This window comes from Poecilia latipinna, unplaced genomic scaffold (assembly GCF_001443285.1).
Source record: "Poecilia latipinna isolate Pla-1442-1.1 unplaced genomic scaffold, P_latipinna-1.0 Scaffold308, whole genome shotgun sequence".
In the NCBI taxonomy this organism is placed as follows: Eukaryota; Metazoa; Chordata; class Actinopteri; order Cyprinodontiformes; family Poeciliidae; genus Poecilia; species Poecilia latipinna.
Window position 1 is genome coordinate 42,638 of NW_015112924.1, and position 27,405 is coordinate 70,042.

The 27,405-nt window shown below is 38.4% G+C and overlaps 2 protein-coding genes across 2 annotated transcripts; both read right to left on the reverse strand.

Moving 5' to 3' along the window:
• Positions 1–268: 268 nt before the first annotated feature.
• Positions 269–15,386, reverse strand: csf3r (colony stimulating factor 3 receptor). Its single transcript, XM_015034669.1, has 17 exons — positions 15,247–15,386; positions 11,453–11,550; positions 10,039–10,113; positions 9,550–9,843; positions 6,931–7,063; positions 6,604–6,770; positions 5,954–6,123; positions 5,667–5,823; positions 5,287–5,369; positions 4,985–5,192; positions 4,319–4,507; positions 4,027–4,128; positions 3,639–3,785; positions 3,428–3,568; positions 3,233–3,329; positions 2,125–2,203; positions 269–1,801 (listed from the first exon to the last, which is right to left on the reverse strand). Exons 3-17 carry the CDS (start codon positions 10,103–10,105, stop codon positions 1,322–1,324), a joined length of 2,514 nt encoding a protein of 837 aa, XP_014890155.1. The 5' UTR covers positions 10,106–10,113; positions 11,453–11,550; positions 15,247–15,386; the 3' UTR covers positions 269–1,321.
• A 7,533-nt stretch (positions 15,387–22,919) lies between these two features.
• LOC106948809 (uncharacterized) lies at positions 22,920–25,561 on the reverse strand. The gene is made up of 3 exons (XM_015034671.1): positions 25,420–25,561; positions 25,264–25,322; positions 22,920–23,909 (listed from the first exon to the last, which is right to left on the reverse strand). The coding sequence occupies exons 1-3, from the start codon at positions 25,470–25,472 to the stop codon at positions 23,197–23,199; spliced, it is 825 nt and encodes a 274-aa protein (XP_014890157.1). The 5' UTR covers positions 25,473–25,561; the 3' UTR covers positions 22,920–23,196.
• Between the last annotated feature and the right edge of the window lie 1,844 nt (positions 25,562–27,405).

Below are 27,405 nucleotides of genomic sequence, written 5' to 3' on the forward strand. Positions count from 1 at the left end.
GTAAGTGCTACTCTGCTCTAATTGTTTACTTTTGTTTGGACCATGTATGCATAACATCTATTATGCATTAGTCCACGCCTAATGACCACTGGAGGCAGGCACCGGATCCCCTGTTGCCCTTCCTCTGCAAGGTTGGATGGATGAGTAAAACTGTTTGATTAAAAGAATTAGAAAGAACTTGCCGCAGATCTATTTTGGATGGTTGTTATACAACACAGTAATAAAGTAGAAGGTGAAAAAAACATTGCAATTTTCACTTGCACAGGTGAAAGAGGCTATGGAAATCAAAAATAATTTTTTATTTACATATTTATCAGAGTGCAGCACCGTGATCATCCAGCTAAAGAATATAAGAATCTGCCTCTCACATGGGCCATCACAATATAGGCACATCATATATACATTCGTGAAGCTACTTTCTTTGGATTACAGCTGAGTTTAAGCAGTCAGTGAATGAGGTATTCATGTTTTCTCACAATATGCAATATGTATTGAATCTTGAGGTCAACAGTATAGTTTTAGAAAAGATTGTTAGACATTTTAACCTATTGCCAAATCAGCTATTGTTTAAACAACTCCCTAAAAGAACAGAAGCTAATATATATATATATATATATATATATATATAATAAACAGAATTAAGATTTTCTAAAAATATTTTTTTAACTTTGCATAGGAATGTTAATTAGCAATTCCTAATTATTTTTTTTTATTTCCCTGTGGTTAATATATGACATAACAAAAAGGTTTATTTCTATTAGCTTCCATTCAAAATGGTAAGAGAACATTCCATAAAATTGACAGATGTTCAAACATTTGGTGACAAAAATAGCAACAAGTACACAATTATTTGCCTAAACTTGGTCATATTCGTGGTAAAATTTAGATCAAAGTAAACAGCTACAAATAAACAAAGGCTACCTGCACAACGAGAAGACAATTCAGGCGGTAAAAATAAATCTCAATTGTATTACAGAACTGCAACTAAGCCGGGTATCCTGGCATTAACTGGTCTAAAGCAATAATTAAAGAATTCTGTATTTATCTTCACCTGTACACAAAACCTCAAACATTACAGCTTTTGACGGTAGTATCCGTTTTAACTTTTGTGAAATGTAACAAAATTACAACTTAAATCTGTTCATTTAACCTTTAACCACCTCATGAAAAGTAAAACGTATTTAAAAAAGTGTATTTCTATAAATGTAAAAAGCAGCACAGAAACAAAATAATCATGATGAGGTGTAACGCTGGGTAGGTTCATTTACAAAAAAACAAAAAAATTCAAAGCAAGCATACGCCAATGACCAGCAAATTAAATTTAGTCATGTTCACTCTCATTCATGGCCAAGGCACGCAGAAAGGGAAAGTCATCCCAAACAATAGCTGGGCCTTCCTCTCCTTCGGGGATATCATCGTCACATGGCCCAAAGAAACACTGCTCTTTCGACATCCTATCATTTGCAACATTCTGGTAGCATTTTGGAGTGAAAGACTCCTCAGTTTCCAAGAGGGGTTGTGTAGATTCAGAGCGCAGGTAGACATGAGGCTCATCAGGCACTGGGTCGTTGCAAGAGGACAACAGTACAGTTGCATAAGGAACAGACTCGCTGTTTGAGCCAGAGTATGTAGGAATGAACGGTGAGCCACAAATCGACTCGCCAAGATCGCTGGTGTCTTCTGAGCTGTTCAACCAGATATCATCCTCTTCTTTGCTAAGTTTGGTTGGAAGGTCCAGGAAGCTGAGATGGGACAAGCATATTGGATTTGGCTCCTCGTTGTCCCAGGATGGATGGGTGAACTGCAGAGGCAAACAATGAATGTATATGAGAAAGGGACAACACTGACAGCTAAAACTGGAAATATACACTGGATTATTTATCGATTTATATTTTTATCACTACAGTTTTTTTGTTACATAATCTCATCTTACAGTTAGACTTGCATGGATCCTTTGATGTCCATATATTCCAAATAAAGATTTAATTTGTAGGAAAAACGAATAGAAGTCCAAAATGCTTGTAATCCTATAACACTTTAGAATTGTGGTAGTTCATGTCACACGTATGTATTCATTGTTATCACATTAAGTTAACATCTGTGACAGCTGTTAATGTTCATTACCTGCGTTAATTCTGATGACCATTTTTTAATGCTGCTGTTAGCCGGATCTGGAACTACTGGCCACATGTAACCATTCAGCCTTAAGGTCAAACAAACAAAGCATGTAAAAAATATAACACAGTGAAGTGAAAAAGTGTTTTCCTCTTTATGCAATTCTTTTGCTTGTCTTTTTCACTATAGTTAATTGTTTCAAATCATTAAACAAGTTTCAATATAATACAGATTACCTGTGGAAAACAAAATATTTTCACTAATTAAAGGGGAAAAAAAAGATACCTAAATCAACATAATCCTATTTTGAAAAAGTACTGTCCTCCTTTCATGAATCATGATTTAACTGATCAGTCACTGTCATACCTGCAGACTGAAAAGATATTCCAGGAGAGGTTGACCTACCAAACCCTTCCAATTGCACACAATCAAAGAATTATCCAGGATTTCACAAAAGAACCCAGAAAAAGGTCAAAACCACTGCAGGCCTCTTTTGCTTAAAGTAAGGTCAGGATTCACGATTCAACAACGGCACATAAGAATTGGCAAACAAAGCATGTAAGGTGAAAACCACAGCTGACCAAAAATAACCAATCACTTATTAGGTTTAGTCTTCTCAAACCCATTGTCAGACATGGAGGTCAGAATCTGCTGGAGGTTTCTTCCTGTTAAAGGGGAATTTTCCTTTCCACCATCTCTACTTGCATGCTCAGTGTGAGAGATTCCTCCAAAGTCAATTACAGAATGCAAGCGACAGTCCATTGCTCCTAAATACTCATCCACAAAGCTAAATACTGCAGGCCAGTAGCCTGATGTAACCTGCTGGGTCTTTGATCACTAGGATCGTCTATGAATCTGTCTGTAGGATTTGATTGAATTTACTTTTTTTGTAAAGTGCCTTGAGACGACATATTTTGAATTCATCCTATAGAAATAAACTGAATTCAATTGAATTTCATTATAACCCAGTAAATAAATGATAAAACGTATTTAAACTTGTGCTGTGAACAAAAACATATGCACGTGGGAAAAACGGAAAAAATCTGTAAGTAAGTAAAAATCTATTCACAGCACTGCATCACAGATCTCTAGAGTATATGGTTTTTGGTGGGCTTACTTTTTCTGTTTGGAGAAGCAGGTCCAGATGGTGGAAATAATCAGCAATGCCAGTCCAACTCCAAGTGCAGTTACAGTGATCACAACAGTCAAAGCATCTTGGAAAAGGAAATCATGTTGCAATATGAAATCTAATTGATAAGTCCATATTCTGCTCATTGACTCTCTAAATGGTAAATTAGAATATGGTACCAACCAAAGGAGTTCATTTTAACATAAATTGTTGATCCGTTCAGGCTCCCACCAAATGTGCTAACCATCATGAAAGCTTCATATGTAGATGGAGTGTTGAGGTGCTTCAGGATCACTTTTCTGTCTTCTGCACCGGCTCTCTCAACTGGAAAAATGTCCCAAGGTTAAAAAAAACTTCATTTTACATTCAGAACAATTCAAACCTTTTAACCTACCTTGAACAGATCCGTTCTCTTCCCAGTAGAAGACTTGGTAGCTCTTAATAAATCCATTCCTTTGCTGCAAAGGGATTTCATCCCATGAAACCTCTATATCTGACCACCAGGTCTTTTTAATTTGAATTTTAGGAACCACTGATGGAGCTTCAAAAAGAAAGATGCAGTTTACATTAGAGTGTATCTGGATTTGAATGAGCAAATTGATCATCGTCTTTCCACAAGAGGGCAACGTTCCATAAGAAATGATCTGTTCCCTGAGAGCTCACGCAGTCACTGTAATCTGAATAATGTGAAAGGCTTTCTACTTGTTTAAAGTTGAGGCAACTTGACTCTTACACCTCTGCATGCTCTTTGTGTGATCCCCCGTTTGTCTTTGGTGACTTACCCTTTTGTCTCAAGTAGGCATTAACAGTCCGAGGAGGCCCCATCCCATCCTTAAACCGGGGATATACAGAGATCCCATAGGGCTTGTAAGGCTCAAAGCTGCCTATGGATGAGTGTAGAGGGCAGAGTGGATCAGTGTCACAAGCTAATTACAGTGTTTACAGGTAGTTTCAGGAAAGGAGAAAATAAGACTCTTGCTCAAAAGTGACTATTTGAGTTCATGTCGTGAGAGATGAAAGTGCAATTGCAACATGGCTTATGGAAAGATGTTCAGCAAATTCTTATTGACATACCGTTTATGATGAGACTAGACAGGTTTTTATTCACAATCTCAAAACGAATGTGGCTGAGGTCTAGATTTAGTAAAGGTTTCCATTCCACCACGTAATCAGTGAGACCTAAAGTCACCTCAGCTCTCCACTGGACCAGAAACGATCTGTCATCATGAGGAACAGCTGTGACATCCATGATTGCCGTGTGAGCTGAAGACATGAAAACATCTCAGGTTTACAAAAAAAATTATGTACCATGACACTATATACATCGTCTTGCAAAATTATTCATTTTGTCACATTGTAACCACAAACGAGAAAGGAGTGCATATGTTTTAATCGGACACGGCAAGAGTCTCGGTTGCAATCCAGTCTGCAGAATCATTTAAAGTCATTGAGGATGTGATTACACTCTGATGTTATTAACCTGGTGGGAATTTCAGTATTTTCTTTAGCCCTCAGTTCCCCTTTAGTACTGTTATTTAACAGAGACCAGCTTCCTTGTCCTTGCTGAAGAAAGGCATTCTTGCAGCATAACGCTGCCACCCTCATGTTTCATAATGGGGATTCAGATATCCTCCAAAAATACATTCTAGTTTGTGGTTGTAATGTGACAAAATGTGGAAAAGCTTGAGGAATATGACTCTTGCAGCATCCAGTATATTTTATTTAAATGATACGAGTTACCTTTAGGCTGGTAAATCCTGATTTCAGTGAGGGGAGATTCCCCCATACTATTCACAGCGCTCAGATACACTTTCCTTACTCTCCTAGAAACTTGAAAAGTGCACCATTTCTCATTTGTAGAGCACATTCTCTCTCTCTTGTCACGACGATTTGGTTTTAAGACAACGTATGTCAAATTTTGGCCATTTGCACGGAACTGTTTTGATGGCTGAAACAATAAAAATGGGAGACTTTATACAACCCTGTAGAGGTTTTGAAGAAAATACTCATTTTTGACAGGCATCAAGAAATCATATAGGTACCTTCCAGAACAACTGTATGTCTAGGTTTTTGCTTGTGTGATTCTTTGATACCTTCATCCACGAGTCTAAACGTCCAGTTGGAGCTGAAAAGGAAGAGACAGCTGTCAGTGTGGCAACTTGTCAAAACTCTGAACTTCCACTCCAACTCTGTAGAAAATAAAACTTCTCCCTACAAGACAGGTCTATGGATTCACTGTCTGCATATGCGACAAAACTCAATACTTCAATTCAGCATGTGCCGCAGAGCGAAGCAGTGAGAGATGCACAACATGACATTTGCATACACCGAACAGATGAGGAAAAAATGGAGAGAAAAGGCATCAGATTGGAAAATGTTAAGAGTGGCTGGTTGTGTCATTCTGAATTGATCCGAGCCCTACCGGTCTCCAAGGTGACTCCGGATTTGCTGCTGCTCCACTCGCTCCAGGGGCCCCGCATGTAGTATCTGACTCTAATTTGAGCCAAATATCGAGTTCCATGAAGGAGACGACAGCATTCCGTGACCGCTTTGGATGGCCTCACTTGGCTTACAAGAATCTGAGACAAAAGATCATACGGGCATGACATCAAATACACTGTAAATTTTAGGTGGGCTTCCAGCAACAAGATCAAGTCTGACGCAACACAAATTCATGGTGGTGCTTTTATTTCAACAGTTTTAACTCACTGGTGGGCCACTCATTTGGTCGCTGTCAGCAGTCCAAAGTCGGACTTCGAGGCTTAGTTGGTTGTGAGAAAACCAACTCTGCTGCTGGGACATTCTCCACTTCAGCTTGAGGCAACCTAACCTTTTAGGCTCCACACCAAGCGTTTCAATACTGGGTTGGTCAAACTTAGCTGACAGAAAAACAATCAAGATGAGATTTTTAGTGGGGTTTTTTTTGTTTTTTTCTACATGAAGCACAGTTTAAATGAAAACCCAAGAGTTTGTGCATCATTATGATTAATGCTGTGATAAGAATTTAGCTTGTATAAAAATAGAAGCTGACCTTTAAAAACAACCCAGAGCAACACTACTGCTAAATTTATTTCTTTAATCCTTACTGAATTCCCAAGCCATCTGGATGACAGAAATGATCTTGTTTGGTACAAAACAAAGACAATGTTACAAGAATATGAGAAATAATACTGCTGCTGGAAACTTTAAAACATTCAGTACATTTTATTTAAATGACATGAACAACATTTGTTTTATATGTTGATATGTGAGCTAGTTCTGTTACATTTTTATTTTTCCCCATTTAGATTTGTGCTTATCCTAATCACCGTTTACCAGGGGTTTTTATGTTCATTTTATTATTCTCAGTTGATATTTACCTGCCTGTACAGGATCAAAAACTAGGGGTGCTGAAGTTGCCACTCCAAGGTCATTCTCTGCCTTTACGTAGATCTTGATGTCATTGAACAGAACAAATTCATTACGAGGAATCGAATAGTGATGGACGTCTGGTGGCAATTTGTACGTATAGTTCTCATTTATGTCTCTGAAATAAAATACAGAGTGAGAAAATAGATGTTGGTTCAACCAGAAGTACTTACAGAATTTGATGAATCAAAGATCCTTGACATCAAACTTGACTCCTTGAACTTTAATCCTCCATTGAAAATAATTCAACATATTTATAGTTTCAGGCAGAAATGTACCTTATTTCAGTGTGCAGAGAGTACTTTGTAGGGAGGTGGGTGTCTCGCTGCCCAGGCTCCCATTCACAGTTCAAGGAACTAGGGGAGTTGAACTTTGTCTGACAGGTCAGGTTTCGTGGCTCTTCTGGTGGGTCTAATGATACAAAAAAAAAAAAAAAAAGTATTAATTCCAGGGTTATGACAATCAGTTGACTACTCCCGTTTTGAAATCAATGTTACAGTTTGGTTATTGATGGTAAGTTTATCAAATTATGTTTTATATTTAAAGGATGATCAATTTCACTGTATGTCAGGGTCTGTGTTTTTCTGTTTTTAGTCTTTGTTTTGATTTTCATTTTTTCCTGGAGCACTTGCCATTTCCCATGGCATCCACCAGATGCCGCCAGTTTTTCTGAGCCCCTGGGAAGCTGCGAGGGCGACCCCGTACGCACACCTGCAGCTCGTTTTGATGGCGTGGACTAAGGATATAAGCAGCGGCTGAACGACTTCTCATCGCTTGAGTGTTTGCTTACCTTGGTGATCCTGTTGCTTCTTCGTGTTCCCGTGTGTGCCGTCTGCCCCGGGTTTAGTTTTTTTAATTTGTAATTTTTAAACACAATAAGAACATCTCAAACATTGGCCTTGCTTCAATATAAAACTCAAAAGTGACATCCAGAGCCGAGCTCAATGGACTGTCCACATGACTGCCGACCAGTCTAACTTCAAACGTCAGCGCTCTGCGCTATAACTGAAAGGAAAGACCACTCCCACATGGTGGTCATATTGCAACATTTGCACTATGTATATGTATTTAAATGACACTGCACACGCATAGTATCACACAACTTTGATTAACTGCACTATTTACAACACCACAATGCCTACAGTCGCCTTACGTGTCCTCTGGACCGGCTCCAGCCTCATCATCCACCGAGTCAACTTCCTCTTGTGCGGATCATCGTATCTGTCCCCAAGTCTCACCCTCGCTCGGCGGTGTCCATCCATACGGGCGAGTTCTGTTGCCACGCTGGGATGTTTTGCCACCGCAGCTTGTATTCTGGCATAAACCAAGAGTTCTTCCTCGGTGAACTCATCAAACAAATGCTCGTTGTACTCGCTCATAGATTTTTTTTTATACTCAGAGATGATTCGATCCACAACCTCCCGATTCCTCTGGTCTGGGACAATCCCGCGGTAGTTTGAGAGATGTTTGTCTCCCAGCGCCAGAAGGAGTGAGTGCGCAATCCAGGTAATGGAACTGAACAACGTCGCACGCACAACGCCCAGGTCGTTTCGGAACCCGTAGTATATGCGCCCATCTATTGCCCTGAGTGCACGGAGGACGTTTTTCCATTCTACGGGGTATAGACATGCCACCACTGGCCATGGGAACTTGGGGTGGGCATGGATTGCCCGAGCCACCAAGTCCAGAGATGTCACTCCGGATCCAGCCGCCTGCGCCAACAGAATTCTCAGGCGGATTGCAGCCTGAGGGACTTGCCTCAGCCATCGTGCTAGCACCACATGGGCATTTGTGTCATTGATATAACGCCCGAAGTTTTGGTACGTGAGCGCTATGTCTTCGTACCTAAACATCTGTGTCACGACCGGCATCAATGGCCTCAGCTCATTGATAATTCTGTCAGCCTTTTGTCTGCTGAGATTGCCGTGCGTAGCAAAGGCCACCAGAAGGATAAACACCCCGTAGAGGCATCTCTCCCTCTCGCGGCACTAAAACTGAATCCGGGGCAGACGGCACACACGGGAACACGAAGAAGCAACAGGATCACCAAGGTAAGCAAACACTCAGGCGATGAGAAGTCGTTCAGCCGCTGCTTATATCCTCAGCCCACGCCCTCCAAACGAGCTGCAGGTGTGCGTACGGGGTCGCCCTCGCAGCTTCCCAGGGGCTCAGAAAAACTGGCGGCATCTGGTGGATGCCATGGGAAATTACAAGTTCTCCAGGAAAAAATGAAAATCAAACCAAAAAACAAAAAAGACTAAAAACAGAAAAACACAGACCCTGACAGTCTATCCCATTCTTGTTCTTGTCTATCCTATTTCAAATGATACAGAAAATGAAAGTATGCCCTCTGAATGTTTGTATTTCAGGCATGAATTTAAATTTGTGTAAACTAAAATTCAACATTCTTTTATGTGTAGAACATTACTTCTGGTGCCTTCCAAATGTTTTCATAGACACCTGAATGCTTCAGATGTGACGTGGAAACCACAAACTTCAATGTATTTTATATTGATTTTGTGTAAAACACAAACATAAAGCAGCACAAAGCTGTGAAGTGGACAGAAATGTGTAGATTGTTTTCAGTTTTTTTGCAGTACAGTGTACATAAGAGTCAATACTTTGCAGACACTCAGCTGTAAACAGCTGTAAGTGTCTTTGGTTGAGTTTGTCAGCTTTGCAAAGAAACTCAAGTGCTTGGCAATTCTCTTTCTAAATAGCTTAGTTGTACTGGTTGAAAATGTGTGAACATTAAGTTTTAAGACTTTCTCTCAAATTTATTTACATCCCTACTTAACAGTGTATGAAAAGAGGTGTAAAGCAGGACTCTGCAGAGTTTCCTTGCAGAATCTGTTTATAGAAGTTCCTTTCTGAACATGCTATAAAATTTTTCTTACATCCAGCTCGGATCTCGACTCCGGTGACAACTTGAGAACAATTCTGGATGCAGCAGACAAGTAGTGCCTCGGTGTGATTGAAGCTCGGTACAACAATCCTGGAAACCCTGTTGCTCTCATTGGCTGCAAGGCTGTTGAGAATAAGCTCACTGCCAAGACGCCACTCGATATGAACAGCTTGTCCAATAACTAGAGGGCAGTCTTCTCTGATGACACAGGTGGCTGTGACAGGTGATCCCAGAGGCACCACCGAACTTGATGTGTGGATCCTTGCACATGGTTGGATGTCACCCTCTTGGGAAAATGAAATAAATAAAAACATGTTTGAAGATTAGAAGGCAGAAAACATTTTTTATTTCCTCGTCTCTCTAATATCAAACATTGCATTTTATGGGAAAGTGCCTCAAAAATAAGATGTTTGAAATTGTCTTTCTAACTGGTGGTTAGGTGTTTACATTTCAATTTCTGATTTTCAAAAACAACACTCACGACTTCTTGCTCCGTTTGCAGAGTCTACCAGCACGGCAATCACCAACGTCCATGTGTATGTCATCATGACATAACCTGTCGAGCAGACACGTTGAAAGGCATCAACTGAAAATTGCAAGCTTTACATGCCATATCGCAATATGCCATTTCTTTCCAAGTGATGCAGTAAAAGAAGAATTACGGCGATGACATGTTTTGGTTAAAAATGAATCGCAGGCATGGTGTTTTGTATGTTTCACTGGGTTTCGCAGTATGCCCAGTATTTTTGTGTAAACAGCTTGCATTCATTGCCTTTGAAATCTAGAAAATCAAAAGCTTTCTTTTCTGCAAGAAGCAGCAGAATAATAATAGCTCACAGAATTGTTTTAGGAGTAATCCAACCATCAGCTCACACTGTAGGTTTTCCATAGGATTTCAGTTTGGGGTCTAAAATGGCAATGGAAGAAGGTCTGTTGAACCATAGACACCAAATTGGCCCATTTTCTATTTATCAGTGATATCCACTCAATTTAGATCCTTCTGGTATTTCAGAGTTCATAATATAATTTACTCTAAAAGGGGTTCAATGGCCTTGTGAGACAAACAGCCCCACAGTTCTACACATTACCTGAAAGTCCAGTTTACGGTGTGTGAAAACCTTGTGCATTTCTGCTTTATTGCTTTAGTTTTATGTATTTATACTAAAAACTGGAGGTTATTTGAGGTTTTCACATCAGGGAGAGCCATAATGATTTTCTGCACCACATGTATGGTGACACGTAAAACAAAAGTCTAAGGTCTGATGATTTTAGTGAGATGTATTCACTTCAAGCTGGTTTAAAACACTCAAAGCTGAATATGACAAGGACAAATTTATAGCAGTGATCAAAGTTTTGTGAGAAAATCCTGCAGTCTGGCTGCTTCTACCAGTGACTGATAATTATTGCCCTCCTTTGCCCAGCCATAAGTGCTTCCACAGCTGTCTGCCAGTCTTTATTTTCTCTACCTCATTTTAAAGCCTGACAGATTTAGTTCGTAATAAGAGCGTAAACACCCCATAGTTGGTGCCCCATCATCATTAAACCAGTATCTTTTTGAGAGGATATAGCTGCAGCAACAAATCATACAGTTTGAGCTTATCTGCAATCATGCCGTCTTAGATTAAAATGCTTGAAACATCAATAATGCAGAAAATTTAACATTTACATCATTGTGAATAAAATGATATAACATAACGTGTGTCATTCTAGTAACTGCCACTTGTTACAGGCAGCTATCCTTGTTTGGTGTTTTTTTTTTACATAATAATGATAAGTGTGGACCTGAGTTCATTGTTATTATAAAAAATCTATCTTAATAAAAACTTAACAGTGGATCAACAAACTAAATCTGTTACAACATAGGTGAGGGAGAACATTGATCTCGAAATACTCACCATTACACAAGCAAAGATGTTCAGATGTGAAGAAAATCTGATTACCAACTCACAAAGCACCAACAGAAAAATCCTGCCTTTACAGCATTGTTGTGTTTCTGTGTGTGAAAACAGAAACAAAAAAATTAAAGGTGTGAAAAGAATAATTCCAAAAAGGAAAAGAGATTTTTTTTTTTCCATATTTAACACAGCTGTGGTTATCAATTCAAGACATGCAGTACATGTTGCATGTAAAATGGTTTTATTTTATTTTATTTTTTTAAATTATTCAACATATACAGATGCATATCAACATATGATGTCATAACATAACGTGTGTTTTTCTAGTAACTGCCACTTGTTACTTAGTCATTAGTAACAATGACTAAGTTATTGTTACTAACTTAGTCATTGTTAGTAACAATGACTGACAATTGTTACTAACAATGACTAACAGAAACAGATACAGATTTGTATCTGTTTCTGGGTAGTGACTAAGGTTCTATCTTAGCAAAAACAGTGAGAATCTACAGGCGCTTATTTTGCAATTCTGTTTTTTCCATTCTTGTTCATGACATCTTGGGGTCCATCAGGCCTATGTTCATCTTGGGTATATGTTGTACCTACTTGACAAACAATAAAGTCATTTCCTTTAGGAAATGACTTTAGGTCATTTCCTAAAGTCATTTAGGAAAGTCTGCTCTAAAAAAGTCTTTTAGAGCAGACTTTTTTAAGTCTGCTCTAAAAAAAATGTTATGAGACTCCAAAAAATAATATCTACCATCTGTTGGTGCAAAATCATTTTTGCTTGCCCAAGGTTCAAGTGAACTAGTCAAAAATAACCCATTTGTTAGAGGTGCAATATCAAGTCTACATAAAGTAGTGATTATTTAAAAAATATTTTTTTCATGAGATTTGAGCCTTTTCATGATCACCACAAGTTATGAAAATACTTTACCACAAAGATAAATTAAACAAATGGCTCAAAATATGGAATATGATTAACAATATTAACAAATTATTTGCAATAAATATCAGTGTCCTGTTGTGTTCTAGAACACTTATTTTTATCTGGTGAGAAAAAGTAGAAGAATGTAGTGTCTTAGCATAAGCCACAATCGAAAAGAGAACCAAAAAAGGGAAAAACATGCAAATATATTTCCTGGGGGATTTATGGAGCACACTGCTGAACTCATGTTAACTCCAGAGAAGTTAACAATAAAACAATTTGAGGTTAGTTTGATTGTGGGAACATTTAAAGAAACATACATGATGCAAAGTACAACTTCATGGATGAGTATGTTGGGACACTACAGTCCATTATGCACAAAATGGCTTGTTTTCAGCAGTGGTGCTCAACTCCAGTCTTCAAGATTGTCCTGCTGGTTTTTTATTCGTTTGTTCTAGAATGACCTTTTAGCGTTGGTTAAATTACCTTCTAGTCATCTCATCAAGTTCTGCAGCGGCTCCATCTTTTGATTCAAGGTGAGTTTAATGAGGGAATCGTGTAACACATGAAGGACACTGGTCCTTGAGGATTGGAGCAAAAATATGCAAACAGACATAAACAAAGCAAAGTAAAACTGGTGCCATCACGGCTGATGTAATGTGTGTAAAAGTAAATGTCAAGATCCTTGTGAGTTGAAAAGTTGACATTTTGTTAATTAGAGCTATAATCGTAGTTATCTGCCAAATACTTGAGTGTGTTGACTTAATTTATCTGCATGACCAATTTAATGCTTTCAAGGCAGAAAGTTAGGATAATATTTTTATAATACGTAGTAACCAATAATTGATCCAATGCTAATAGCAGAGACAAACGTTCTCACGTCAGGGGTGTCTCATGACTCTTTGTGATTTCACCATCAGACGTTTGAGACAGACATTATGACATACTTATGTGAGAAATCCATACCAATATGTGAGACCACAGCAGTAAACAAGTTCCTAAGTGTGCCGCTTCCAATTAGCTGAGACTGGGTTGTGGGGAAACATGTCTACGAGTTAAACCCAGAACTCCTTTTTCTCAGAGACATTCTCTAAATAATTCATCTGTTTCCAGGTGAAGGGATACAAAGCAAGTGAATTGCTTTTAAAGGCACAGAATTGAGCTCGTTTCCTCCCTAGGGGTTGATCTCCATCAGGATGCCTTTTGTCCAGACCAGGACACTGTTTGTGGAGTTCATGGTGTAGTTTTGAAGAGCTGTGTTCATCTCTCCCTCTTAGCCTTGGGGGTCGGTCTGAAGCAGAGGAGTTCAAATGTTTGATAGGATGGAGAGGCAGCTGGACAGACCAAGAGGGACATTGTCTGCAGTAATGTGGGCGCTACTCCAGCCTATAGTGATCTAGTGATCTGTCAATATTTCACCCTTCACCTATGGTCTTGAACCATGAATCATGACCAACAGAATGAGATCCTCAATACTAGGATCATCCAGTGGGAGCCTGAAGAGCCGCTTGTCGTCTGATTTAAAAGGAGTCATCTGATCGGGATGCCTCCCAGATATTTCCCTTTGGAAACACCTGAGCAGACCCAGAATATGCTGGAGTACCTATTTGTCCCTTCTGGTCTGGAAACACCTTGGAATGAGCTGAGCTAAAAGATGTTGATTTATTTAAAGGCATTTGGGCTAAAAAAAAAAAAACTTTACATAAACATGGTTTGTTTATGTAAAAGTTGCAGAAATGTGACTCATAATTTAAGTCATTTGCAGCTATCATTCAAACTGTGAGATTTCTCCTCTTTGTCCATAACTGAATATTTGATGTTTGTTTTGCAATGAGAGCGAAATGGAATTTCTCCCATTTTTCTTATCAGCTCTTTGCAAAAAGGCCTCCACTTTCCCTTCTTGCCTTTTTAAAAATTCCTGCTCTCCACTAATGGATAATTGCCTGCAGTTATAACAAAAGACAAGCGAGAAAAAGACAGAAAAAGAAACAGTCAGAGACGGACAGAGTATTAAACCTTGAGTGTATTCTGTCAAACAAACAAACATGAGTTGCTCCTGATTCGAAAATGCAAATACACGTTTGGCATTTTCCTTTTGTTTCACAGAGACATGGTGCAATGTGTAAAGAAATGTTGTCCTCTTGTCTCTGTACATTTCCTTTCCTGTTGCTTTCAGGGGTTAGTTACACAACGCCCACTCTCAGGATTTGGCAATATCCTTCACTCTAGTAGTTCCTCTTTTGTGGACTTATTTCTCACGACAGGTTTGGTTTGTTGAATAGAGAATTTATTTTGAAAATGTTGTCTCTATATCCGAACAATGATGAGTTAAAACACAGTTTAGTTGAATTCAATCTAAGATTTTGCATCAGCATTCTCTAAAGTCCCACATTCCTAGAAAAGAAACAATCAGTTTCACATCCTCTTTTTTTAATGAAAGAAGAAGAAGAATGTGCTTTCCATACCACAACACTCAACTACGTATCCCATTGCTTTGAATCGAGAATTTTACGGTTTTCACAAAGATAAACAAACTGACCAAACTGTCAAAAACAATTGTTAAAATAAAACATTTTTTGATGTTTCTTGTACCTGCTTTACAGTCACAAAAGTATTAAAGGTGCTTTTGTGATCTTTAATGTACAAAAGCACTTGGACACAATTTTTGTGTCCAGACTGGACTCAAAAATTTGAGCAACCTCAAAATGAAATTAAAAATGTCTTTTCAGCGTTGTACTTGAGTCACTTAAAACACAAGTTTTGTGAAGTTTTCATTTTCAATCTGGCACAAGGATCATAATGAAAGGAGCAGCAAATTGCTTGATGCGAAGATAAAGGAGAGCCATCAGAGAGGCTTGCCACTCACCACACAGCAGCTGCAGCCGACCGAGAAAGACAAGAGGCTCTCATCAACCCTGATAGCACCAGATGAAATAGTGTGACTCAAAGCGGCTCAGATTGGAGGACGTATGTGTGTGTAAGCCAAGCTGCAGAGGCAGCAACACTAACATCCTTGTTTTGAATTTGATTTGTGAAACTTCACTATTTTCCAGGAAGAAACGAATGACTGATGGGGCCCTATTCTGGGAAGGAAAAGTGGGGTGTTTAAATTACCAGCATAGTTTCAAAAGAAAGGAGAAAGCTGGTTCTGAAAAAAAATAAAAATAAAAAAAAAATAGAAGAAAGGACTTTTTGCAGATGGCTTTTGAATATTTTCCATTTTTGCACCATGTACTGCGATTGCCAAAAAAAGCACAACCTAAGAATTATCCATCAACTTGGATGTCCAATAAATCTCCTTGGTGTTTTATTGATCACTACAGGTTTTTTTTTAAAATTTTTTTAACAAGACGCTGATATGAAATGCATGAAATTCTCTGCAGCTGCTAGTGGTGGTACTTTTAGCAGTTCTCATAAGAAACTACAATATCTCAACTATTTGCAAACTAAGTATGAAGTCAATTAGCTTGACGAGCTAATAAAGATGCTGGTAATTACGTGTCTTAAACATTAAAGAGACATGGAGGTGGTACATTACATTGGGTGTCTGAAAGATTTATTCACACATAAATTGCCAAAAGAAATTGTTATTGAAGCTAGAGACCTTTCTCTCTACCTCTTGATTCCAAAGAGCCTTTCTGTTCATTTTCCAACATGGTATTTTGTCAATTTTGCTTGAAAAATGACATAAATACAGTAAATCAGATTTCTTTGTTGTTATTGTCTTGTTACAAAAAGTGTACTTATGTTGTGTTGGCAATATGGTAGTACTTAGTGTAGTACCTTTCACAAAAAGCATATTAATCATTATTCTACCTTGTGAGTCCAGGAAGTGTTTTTTTTTTCCTGAAAGGATGAGATCGTTCTGCATCAAGAAGACCCCCAATGTTGAGGGTGACCTTTGAAGCTGCAGATCTGCTGTATCACCGAGGCTGCTTCAAAATGCCACCGTCTCCCTCTCTCAGCAGGTTGACACTTTTGTCTGCATGGTAATAGAACAAGCTTTTAAATGGGATTGCAAGCCGTGGCTTAACCCTCCCAAGGGCGCTTCGAAACTGGTTGCCATATCCCATTTATTAGCTTGTTAAGTCCTAAAATGATCTCATTGATGAGAAGTCATTTCAAACGGTGAGCGAGACGCGCCAGTGAGCTCAACCACTAAACTTTTAATCTAACAGCTGCATCTCTGCTCCGTCACTAAGCTGCCCTTAAAATCATAATAGGGGCTAACTCTTAATCAAGAGGCCTCCAGAGGAGGAAATAAATGCAAGCGGCGGTGGGTTTCGGAGCAGGAATTATTGGGAGAGGAGAAAAGCAGGCCCTAATTAAAAACACATTAACTGGTTATCATGAGTTGACATATTTTGCTTGATCTTATTTCCTAATCAGCACTAATGAACAAAGTGTTCTCCATCCACTGGGTATTACATGCAACGTTTCAGTGAGCAGTAAAATTAGCAGAGAGTCCCGGAGCTAAGCTGAATCGACGAAGCTCGGCTTGGTTTGATTGCAGTTCTTGTACTGTGCTTAACAGAATACTGTGTCGTCTTTTGATTCTTGCTCACATTTGACATGTTGCTATCCCCAAATTAGTCATTTCTAAAAACATAATTTTATATCTATTTCCTTTCATGCTGTACAGAGAATTACTCCTGTTAACTTTAATCACAGCAGCTGTTGTCATTGCTGCTGCTAGTCACAGAGGTTCATTTTTGGGTTTAAACGTCATTTAACTAAACTGTTTTTAATGGTAAGTAAAAAAAAAAAAGGGATTATGATGCAGTTTAAAATGAACCACACGCAAAAAAGAAAACTGACTATTGACAGAGAAAAGTACTGACTAATTCACACACAAAAATTTTTAAAGCATTAGGAGATTGTTCTTAGCAATTTAGAATTTGTTCTTAAGAAAATTTATATTGGATTAACATTTTGTCAACTAACTTTGAGCCAGGTATATAAAATACCGCTTTCATTGTGGTAATTATAAAGGAGATATATCCTTGAAAAGAGAATTTGTCCAATTCACTAGCTGTTATTTAAATGATGAAATGTGTTTCTTATTATCGATACACATGATGCATAAAAATATTATGATATTCGGCATGTTTTTCTTTGTGGTGCTTAAATGGAGGAAGTTGCAGTGTTGCAATGGATCCCCACACTGGAAACTTGGATACAAAACAATTGCAACACACTCAAAACCCACTACTTGTGACTAATGACATGTTTTTCTCTACATAAAATGAGCGTTTTACTGGATTTCTCTTCTTTAGGTTTCAGTAAAACTGAAATCAAGACCACTGACAGACCAGAACAATATCATCCAGTCAAATTTGAGTAGCAGTCATTCAGGCTCACACTCTACCTTAGACATTTCAAGATCGTTCAGCATTTTTTTTTGCAATGTGGCAAATCAATCAATAAGGCAGAGATATGTGGGACCTACCTCATGTGATACAAAATCATTCATGGATTTTATATATATATATATATATATATATATATATATATGGTTTTGAAGTTGTGATTTAGAATTTATAACAGTTTTAACCCAAAACATGTCGACTTTAGTGTCCATGACTTGGTGAGGCACGTTGTACTACTGCATGCGAGTAACTGTGCACACATATGCTTAAGTCTAATGGAAAGGCTCCAGTTGTACTCCGGTTTAAGCTGCTATTTTGGCTTTGTCAAACAAGACAAAAAAACAACAAAAAAAGTGCTCTGCCAAATAACTTTGCTTCTGTAAGCTTGGACTCCTAATAATGCCTAACATCTGTAAAACCTAGAGGTGGTGAAGGACCAGGTTAGTCACTCTTCTCCTTTAATTTAATTGCCATGACAAGCGGTAGAAATCTATAGTTAAAAAAAGCTGTGTTTGTCATATCAGCACCACATGTACACAGTTTTTTGCTGTAAATATTCAAAATTCAGATTGTTGCACACTGCTGCTCCTTACGCGTTAGTCATGCTAGTTCCTGCTTCTTCTTACCCTTAGTAACACAAAGCAAGCACAGAGCTCCACTTGTCATCGTTTCCTAAGTTGCCAGGGAGTAGAGCACGTTCTTGAGCTTTAACGGCTGTGTCCACTGTACAGTGACCACATGAGACACTGTGTACTTGCAGGAGAGGGTCAAACAAGCTCAGACTCACGATCCTGCTCCCTACATGCACCCAATCCACTCCTATCTAGTACCTGTCAGACTGGCTGCAAAATGGAATTGACTATTGATTTCCCCCTTACCACAGGTCAGTTGCGCTGGCAGGCCAAAGCTGGCTCGCCGAGGGCCTCGAGTGGGACAACAAGAGGAGGGCAGCAGATATTGCAGGAGGAAATACACACACGACAAATCACACAAGGACATGTACTTATTGTTGCTAACCACCTCATTCACTGAATGTGTGTGAAGGGCAGCAGTCAGCATTGCTTTAAAAGAGCTGTGTGTTATTAAATACACAAACTCACACAGATACACACACACCTACACACACACAGGACTGGGTACAGCCTTGATAAAATTGGAGTTCATTTGGAAGAGCGGTGGAAATTAGCTATGGATTGGTGAACTTGAGATCAAAACTAAACAAAAAACCAAAACAAAACAAACAAATACATTGCCGGAATGCAACAAACTAAAAACAAGCTTTAAAGTAAAACACCATAAAATGAGCTCTGATTTAGTTTTGCTAACTAACACAACTCTTGCAATGTTAGCAATCTTTATTTTTAATACCATGATGCATCAACTTGGAGTCTTAATAGGTGAGGGTGAATAATATTATAGCTGATGAGCTGCAGCTAAAAAAAAAAAAAGACAAAAACAAATTAGAAACAAAACATAATTCACTCTCAAAAAACCCAGAAATAATTTAATAAACGAATCTAATAGCACACCTGTGTGGATAACACTAATTTGATTGCTGCCCCTGTTGTGCTGTTAGAGATATTGTTGTCTGTGTTTGTTAACAGAAGCTGAATACTAAAAAAAAACTTTATATTACCAGAGTTGATGCATATTAAAGCACAATCCCATCCAGTCCTTTCTAATGGCCCTTAATTTAAAAGCAATTTAATATTTCAATACCAGCAGGGAAAAGTCTTTAAGTAGCACAAAGCTTTTTTTTTTTTTTTTTTTTACATAACTCTTTAAAAGATTTTGCAGATAGTTTGGCAAGTTGCATTATGCACAACATTTTTGTGTTCCTGTTGTAATAGCATATATGATGATAGCCATTTTGCACATCATGTGATATACATATTGTGTGAAATGTAACATGGGCGGTTTTACAAAGGGGCTAAAAGGAACCTGCACCCTTGAAGATCTGTTTCTGTCCCCTCTTACAGGCCCCGTACTTAAAAGATAATACTAAATTAATTTGTTATTTTGATACGAGTTGGCACCGAAACCGCAACACTGAGTTCCTTTAAATCAAGACTAAAAACTCTCCAGGCTCCAACAATCAATCAGCAGAGTGCGCTCCCACACCTGAACCTGCATAAACAAAAAGAGACTGCATGTCCTTCAGAGGACCATAACATATGCAAACAAACTTGATTAATCGGAGCGATTTCAACTATTATATTCACAGTTTCACTTCAACAATAAATTAAAAATTATGGGGTTGCACTTTTAGCTATATTGAGATAAGATCACAGCTTTTAGCTGCTAACTGATGGGTCTCTGCTGTGGCTCACTTAATATATTAAAAGAGGAACTATAGCACTGTTTTTTTTTGTTTTTTTTTCCTCATGGGGGCACAGAACAAAAAACACTGGCCCCACACTGCCCCCCCCAGTAAATTTGTTCTAGAAACACCACTGCACTGACAAGTCATTTATCTCAATTAAATGTCATTTTTGTTTGTTTTTGTAATGTTTGCATCAATTATTCTCCCTGTGGGGATGTTCTCTTATTGACAGTTATGCATACACCCCCACAAATGTTTGAATAAATGTCCCTCAGCATGTTGCACATAAAATGCTGAGGGACAGGGTTTTTTTTTTTTGTTGTTTTTTGGGGTTTTTTTTACATATAGTTTGGATAAAAAATAGTCAACAGTTAATTAAAACTTTCACACTTGGTTGTTTTGATGCACAAATCATTTAACTCTGAAAACACAAACAAAAAAAGGTTCAAACACGTCATTACAATCCCCAGATTTACTATTACATTCATGCCCATTATGAGTTTATGAACATTTCACACCAGAACTCCATGACTTCAGTATAAAGAGCATAATTATATCCTTAAAGCACAACATATACCCTCCTATATGGCCTCACTCAGTTCACTGCTAGAGAAGCAGTTGCACACAAAATCATTAGTGCTGATTTATTGCTGACATTTTAATAATCAAAATTGCCCACAATTCATGCTGAACTCAGAGCCGCATTTTGAACTCTAAGATAAAAATATTGATCGGCAATTATTTTTTCCTGCTTAAACTAAAATTCCCTCTCTTCGACACAGAGTCAACATTGAATTACCAAAATTTGCCATCAGGCGAGAAACGATTGCTTCATTCAAATAATAAATTAAACAACCAAAAGGAGCCAGGGGGCTGCTACTGCTGGTGCTGCTTGCGTTTGTGTGGTCTGCAGCGATATTCATTATTTTCAGCCGCTCATTGCTAAATGTGCCAAGTGCAGCTGCCAACACGGCTTTAGTGCAGAACTATGTAGAAATTCATCTCATTTACTACTTTCAAAAAACCACAATAGCAACCATTATTTAGGATGGTTTGAGGAAATGCAGTTCTTGTGCATTCACACTTTGCAGACAGACACGCTGCTTTATACAGCAGACATGATAAACAACCCTGTCCTTTCCCAAGCTATATGCTAGCCTGGCTTACAGACAAATCCTCCAGCACAAAAAAAGTAAAAAAAAAAAACTGGTGGAGAACAGTGTACAATAGGCTCTAAATAGATAATTACAGCATCTGTAAAACTTTAAATCTGGAGAGAAAAAAAAAGGTAGCAACACAGAAGTGTTTTGAGGAGAGAAACAGCTCATCTGCAGGTGGTGATAATAAAGGGAATGTGAAAATCTAAAGTATTTTCTGAAAATAAGCAAGAGTGTAGATGCAGCTACACTTGGAGTTATGAAAAAATAAATATCTTCTCAACTTTATTCACTTTTTTTTTTTCACATAAACTCCACAAAGCTCGGCATGCCGTATGCATTTTGATTCTACTGGAATAGAGTTGAGGTTTGGTGATCATTTGGATTCAACCACCTTCACACCAGTGGCCCTAAATAAAATCCAGTGCACCCAAATACCTTCTCAGATCACTTTATTAGGAACTAAAGTCCACCTGCATGTATTCTAATAAATACAGCCACTTATTTGAAGCCCAAAGAGGCAATGTTACAGAACATTACTGAACAAATATTGTCACCAAAATCAAGAAATACAGCAAACTGATAAGGAACAAAAGCCTTAAGAATTTTATGGTTGGATTACTTTATAAAACAATATCCTAAGCTTTAAACATCATGAAGAGAACTGTTCAATCCATCATCTCAACAGAATAAGTTATGGCCATCCACTTAAACCAGAAGGTTGGGCAAGAGCAGCATTAATCTGAAGATGCCAGTAATTAGATTAGAAATACTTTATTAGTCCCCACAGAGAAATTCTTATTACAAATCTGGCACACTGGGTTTGAGATTCATGCCCCCCAGGACAGCCACCCTAAACATACAGCCAGAGCTATAGTAAAATGTCTTAGATCCAGGCCTGCATTTCATTTGAACACTGATGTTCAGATCTTCTGCATTTAATCCAACTGAACTTCAGCATTTTTCTTAGGATTAGCAGACACCTCAGCCTATAATTGCACAGAGCAAGTGGGAATATGCAAAATTCTTAAAGTCGTAATGCTGCAAAAGGAGATTCTGTAAAGTTTTCACTCTGAATAAAATGCTAACCACATTTCAGTTTTGTCAGAGAGAAGAAAACCCCGTTTTTCAAAAATACACCCAACTTCTGAGGAACAAAAACTGAAAGACGTGCATGTTGTCTTCTAGTCGACTTTATATAGAAGTGAAATTCACATAATTGTGGTTTTTATTCACGTAAAATGTTTTGTCTAAAAGAATGCATCATCTCCTGCTGGACCCCAGAGACAGAATCATTTCCCTAATAATTCAGAGTGTCTGTAAGTTTCCTGTAGAGAATCTCCTGCCATGAACTACATGCTTAAACTAGATAAGAAAAAAAAGAAAAAAAAAAAAAGTAGAAAGATCCATTTCTTATCTTCTGACTTGCTTTAAATAAAGCCAGATGAATGAAAAATGCCACTTGGACTATTTAGAGAAATTAGGATATGTACCATTAGTACTCACAGATTGTTAGGCTACAGGATTTGTCAAAGACCAGCCCTCTGTTAAGCAACACCTGTTTAAAATATTGTGAGCCAAAATGATTTGTACCCATTAGAACCAATAGATGGCACTCTGGTAGCATATAGACCTCATTGACTCATAATGAGGGGGGAAAAAAGAAAAAAAAAAAAAAAAAAAAGAAGCCTTGACAATTTGGAACAATTTTATATTCGAGAGAAGGTGTGACATGACTTGTTTTGGAGTTACAGATGAGAAAGCAACAGCACATGAACTTGTACAGATATATGACTGCACATAAAGTTGCAGTAGTGCCTAAACACTTGCAGAATAAGTTACGTTACCCCACCACCCACACATACAGCCCTTAAAATGCCTGTTAACTCATGTCACAGTGACACTATCCGACAAGACAGCTGTGCTACATGTCAGGCCCTTTCCTTCACACTCATTTCAAGAGCACCTTACTTTGTTTTTCTCAAGCCTTGTAAGATGGCTCTACCTTGAATAAGAGGCCTCACACCAAGTCTCCTGCGTGGATTCTTAGCAAGACGGCCAGGGCGCTTGACCACTTTCCAAAAGCCGCGCACCGGAGCCCAGCCATGCCGTCTCTGGAAGAAGCGAGCAGAATGCAAAAGGGGGACTTCAGGGTTAATTCCACTTTGGTAAGCGGCATGACCCAAGGTCAGCGGCGGGGCATGTCCAGTCAAAGGCATGCCACGTCTATTTGGGGCAAACTCGTCACTGGCAGGGTTGTTTTTGCTGCGACTGAACAGAAACGGCTTTCTGTGACCTTGAGGGTGCAGATTCATCGGGTCAGGACGGCTGGGGGCTTTGACGAGTGTCGGTGGGGCAACATGGTTGACCTCCAAACTGGACTCAGGCCTTCTGTCCAACAGACCTCGAGGAACGCCAAGTATTTGGTCAGCCATCTGTCCCCTTGAGGCTTGTGGGAATGGGCCATGGCTAAACGGGAACCTGGCGCGAGTTCCTATATACCGAGGTTTATCTGATGGGGCTTCATTATGATCATCTTCATAAGAGTTCATATTAGATTCAGTTGGAGGCAGGTCATCAAAACTAAAAGTTGAAGGATGCCACAAACCAACAGCTGGTGAGGAGAGATCAGGGGCTCCATGGACTCCAGGATACGCCAAACCCAAGGCGGCTGCACGAGCTGGAAGAGCACAAAGTCAATACAGGCCAAGTTCTTCTTAAAGGACGAGACAAACCAGACCATTTAGTTCACAGTCAAACCAAAGCTAATTCACTCCACTATCATACAGTTGCATCTCAGTGAAATGGAACAGTAATTTAAATAATGAAAAAAGCAGAACTCAGCTTCATCATACAAAGAGTAATGTATGATAATGGCTTATAGCTAATGAAAACCCAAAATTCAGTTTTTCAGAAAACTTTCATATTATATCTAAAAAAATACACAGAATTTTTATAACATCTACAGTCATGGGGACAGACTGTTGCTTTGACATTCATCAAGCATGCAGTCACTGATTCTGCACGGCGAGGGCAATACACAAAAGTTCTTTGCTAAGCAAGCTGGGTTTTCAGGTTGCAATTTCCAGTAGTAATGAAGTCAAGAGTGGAAGGCCTCATTTTGACTGGGGGTAAAAAAAAGTGTCACAGATAATGTGGATAATTACAGCATGGAGAGGGTTGTGAAAGTCTATTCAAACATTTGAGAGATTCCTCAGGCCTGGACAGTGACTGGATTATTTAATGTTCACAACTACTGCATTCCTTGTCTTCTGCTATTCCTTAAGCTGGGATACTGTCAGAAGTGATTTACCTAGATAAGAGAAAAAGATTTGGGCCAAAAGTAAATTAGGGTACGACTATGCTTGACTCGCTTAACTGGTTGGCATAGATGGGCTATGAGGTCTTGAGCTGAAGACTGCCGTTAAAGCAAGCTGGACTTTAGCAGAGGTTGAACAGGTTGAGCCACATTGCTTTGAAGCAGTCATTAATTCAAGAGGAGCCCTAACCAATTAAGTGCATTACTGTACAGTACACAGGCACACGTTTCAGCAAGCCAACATATCTGCATCAATTAGATTTTTTTAAAGAATATTCTGCAACATTAATTCTCAGAAGTGCATTTTAGGTTTCAATTTACTGCAAGACAATAAAAATTAACAAATAATTCAAGTATACATTACCGTGTTTAATGATAATTGGTATAAAATATCAACTTGAGTTGAATTACTCTAAACTAAATTATTTTCTAATCTACTGAAGTGTATGCTGCGATTTAAATTAAAAAAAAAAAATCAGCCAATTTTAATGTACACAATATAGTCAGATGATGTTTTGCTAATTGGTAGAAAGATGTCCAAGGAAGGTAAGCTAACTGCATTTTGCCATTTACTTTATAGAATTCCCTCATTCTGAGCAACCATGTGGCAACAACACTTATTCTGTTAGCTGTGTCATTATTTTAAAATGTCAAATATACCCACTAATTGGCAATTATTAGTAATCAGTGACAGCAATTAAAGCAAATTACATACCTCTCGCTGTTTTAGCACAATATGCCCCTCCAGCTGATACAGAGTGAAGTACAGCAGTGCTGGAAATGACAAAAATAAATAAATAAAACAAAATGTTGAAGGTAAAAAGCACAGCTGTGAGAAGCTATGATTGTTTCAAATTAAAACAAATCATACCAGAGAAGCCACCGGAGGAGCACACATTTCTGGACTGCCATCGTAATCTCCATGACAGCAGAATTCTGCTGACTCCCTCTTCACTGTTGAGTTGTTTTTGCAGCCGATCAGAAGACTAAAACCCAAACCAGGGCTTGATTTGGTAATTATAGACAGCTGCTAATCATGGCAGCCTGAAGCCAACCAGTCAGACAAGGGAAACCTGCTTCATCACAGGAAATTAGATCAAAACAAACAACAAATCAGAATTCAACACAAAAAAGATATTTTCATTTTAGTCATTTTGAGTAAAGCGTCAGCAAAATGGTCGGAAACAAACATTAAGGCTTAATATTTGTTCATTCTGGTAACTTTCCACACAGTGCAACAACAGTTTTCATGTTTTAGTTTGAAAAATAAATCTTTAATGTTGAACTTGTATATGATTCTGTGACCGTGAAACATCTCATCAGATCTTTACACTGCAAAAGCAGGTAGCTTATTAAACTTTCTAGCCCCCACAAAATGAAAGTGACATTTTCTGCATGATTATCATAACTGTAACAACGTAAAATGATCTCATTAAGTTTGACCTCCTTCATTTCATGGTTCAAAGAACAACGCAGCATACTTCAGTATTATTTTAACTTTGTTTTTCAAAGACATCTTTTAAATAAGTGCAGTTCACAGTCTTACTTGGGAGATAAACAAGCAAAGTTTGGATCTCTGCAGCTCCTAAATACTAACAATGAAGATGCTGAGGGCTGTAAAGCCTTTAATAATTCAGCCAAATTATTTCTGTCAGGAATGACAAGCCCAACAGGGCCTTGATTCAATTCTATAATTGCACATTCACCTTTAGCATAATCCCATACTTGGGTAATTAATAGTTCTGGGTTTTATTTAAAGGGTCCTGTAGCATGTAATGGATTCCAAATTGGTGGCAATGTTCATCCAAAGATGTGAGTGGCTAAGGAACTTTTGTGATTTTCCTAACACAGAGTCCCTCTGAACCAACCTTCGAATTTGAAACAGCCACATTATGATTTTGCTAAATTATTGCATCCATCCATCCATCTATCCATCCATCCATCCATCCATCCATCTATCCATCCATCCATCCATCCATCCATCCATTTTCTTTACACCCTTGTCCCTTAGTGGGATCGGGAGGGGTGCTGGTGCCCATCTCCAGCTAACGTTCCGGGCGAGAGGTGGGGGCACCCTGGACAGTTTGCAAGTCTGTTGCAGTATTGCATCCATTTTAAGTTATTAATTTCAACAGAACAAGTCAACAAAGAGGTGCAATTTGAAGCCATGCATATTTCTCCTTCTCTTTGCCTCCTATTTCTTTTACATAAGCCATGTACATTAGTATGGAGCCCTCTAGGGGATACGGAGGATTTTTTTTTTCTTTTGCGTTTTATCTTGCAAAAGTTTTGCATTTAATCCCAATAAATTAAAAGAATACACCCTGTGTAAATAGAGACAGAGATAACAAATGCTAATTTGAAAATGCACATATGTGCAACTTTAAAGAGCCTCAGTGGAAATATACATTAGATGGTTACAGAATGAGATATGTCTTTATTTTTATCTGTCCATTTTCTTCTGTATTTGTTTTGCGGCAGAAAAAAGGGACTCCAGTTTTAAGCTGAACAGAAAACCCAGCATCTCGTACAGTCCCGACATACAAAGGTTGTAGAATAAATTGCTACAGAAATAGGAAAAAAAAAAAAAGAGGAGGTCAGCTTTTCAATTCTGCTATCTTCTGCTAAAGTGAATTCTGGGGGACCAGTGCTGTCTTTTGTTGTCCAGAAGTGTCTCTTAGCCAAAAAGACAGTTATAAGGGACCCATGCATCTTTGGGGATGCAGCCAGCTCCCTGAACTGAAGACAAAAGCATGTCTCAGACCTAAAAAGAGCACTTTATGCTTGTCCTGAGTGGATTTTGATGTAAATGCTTGCAGATACTGCTGAGGTTTGTAACACAGAAACCTTAAATTTT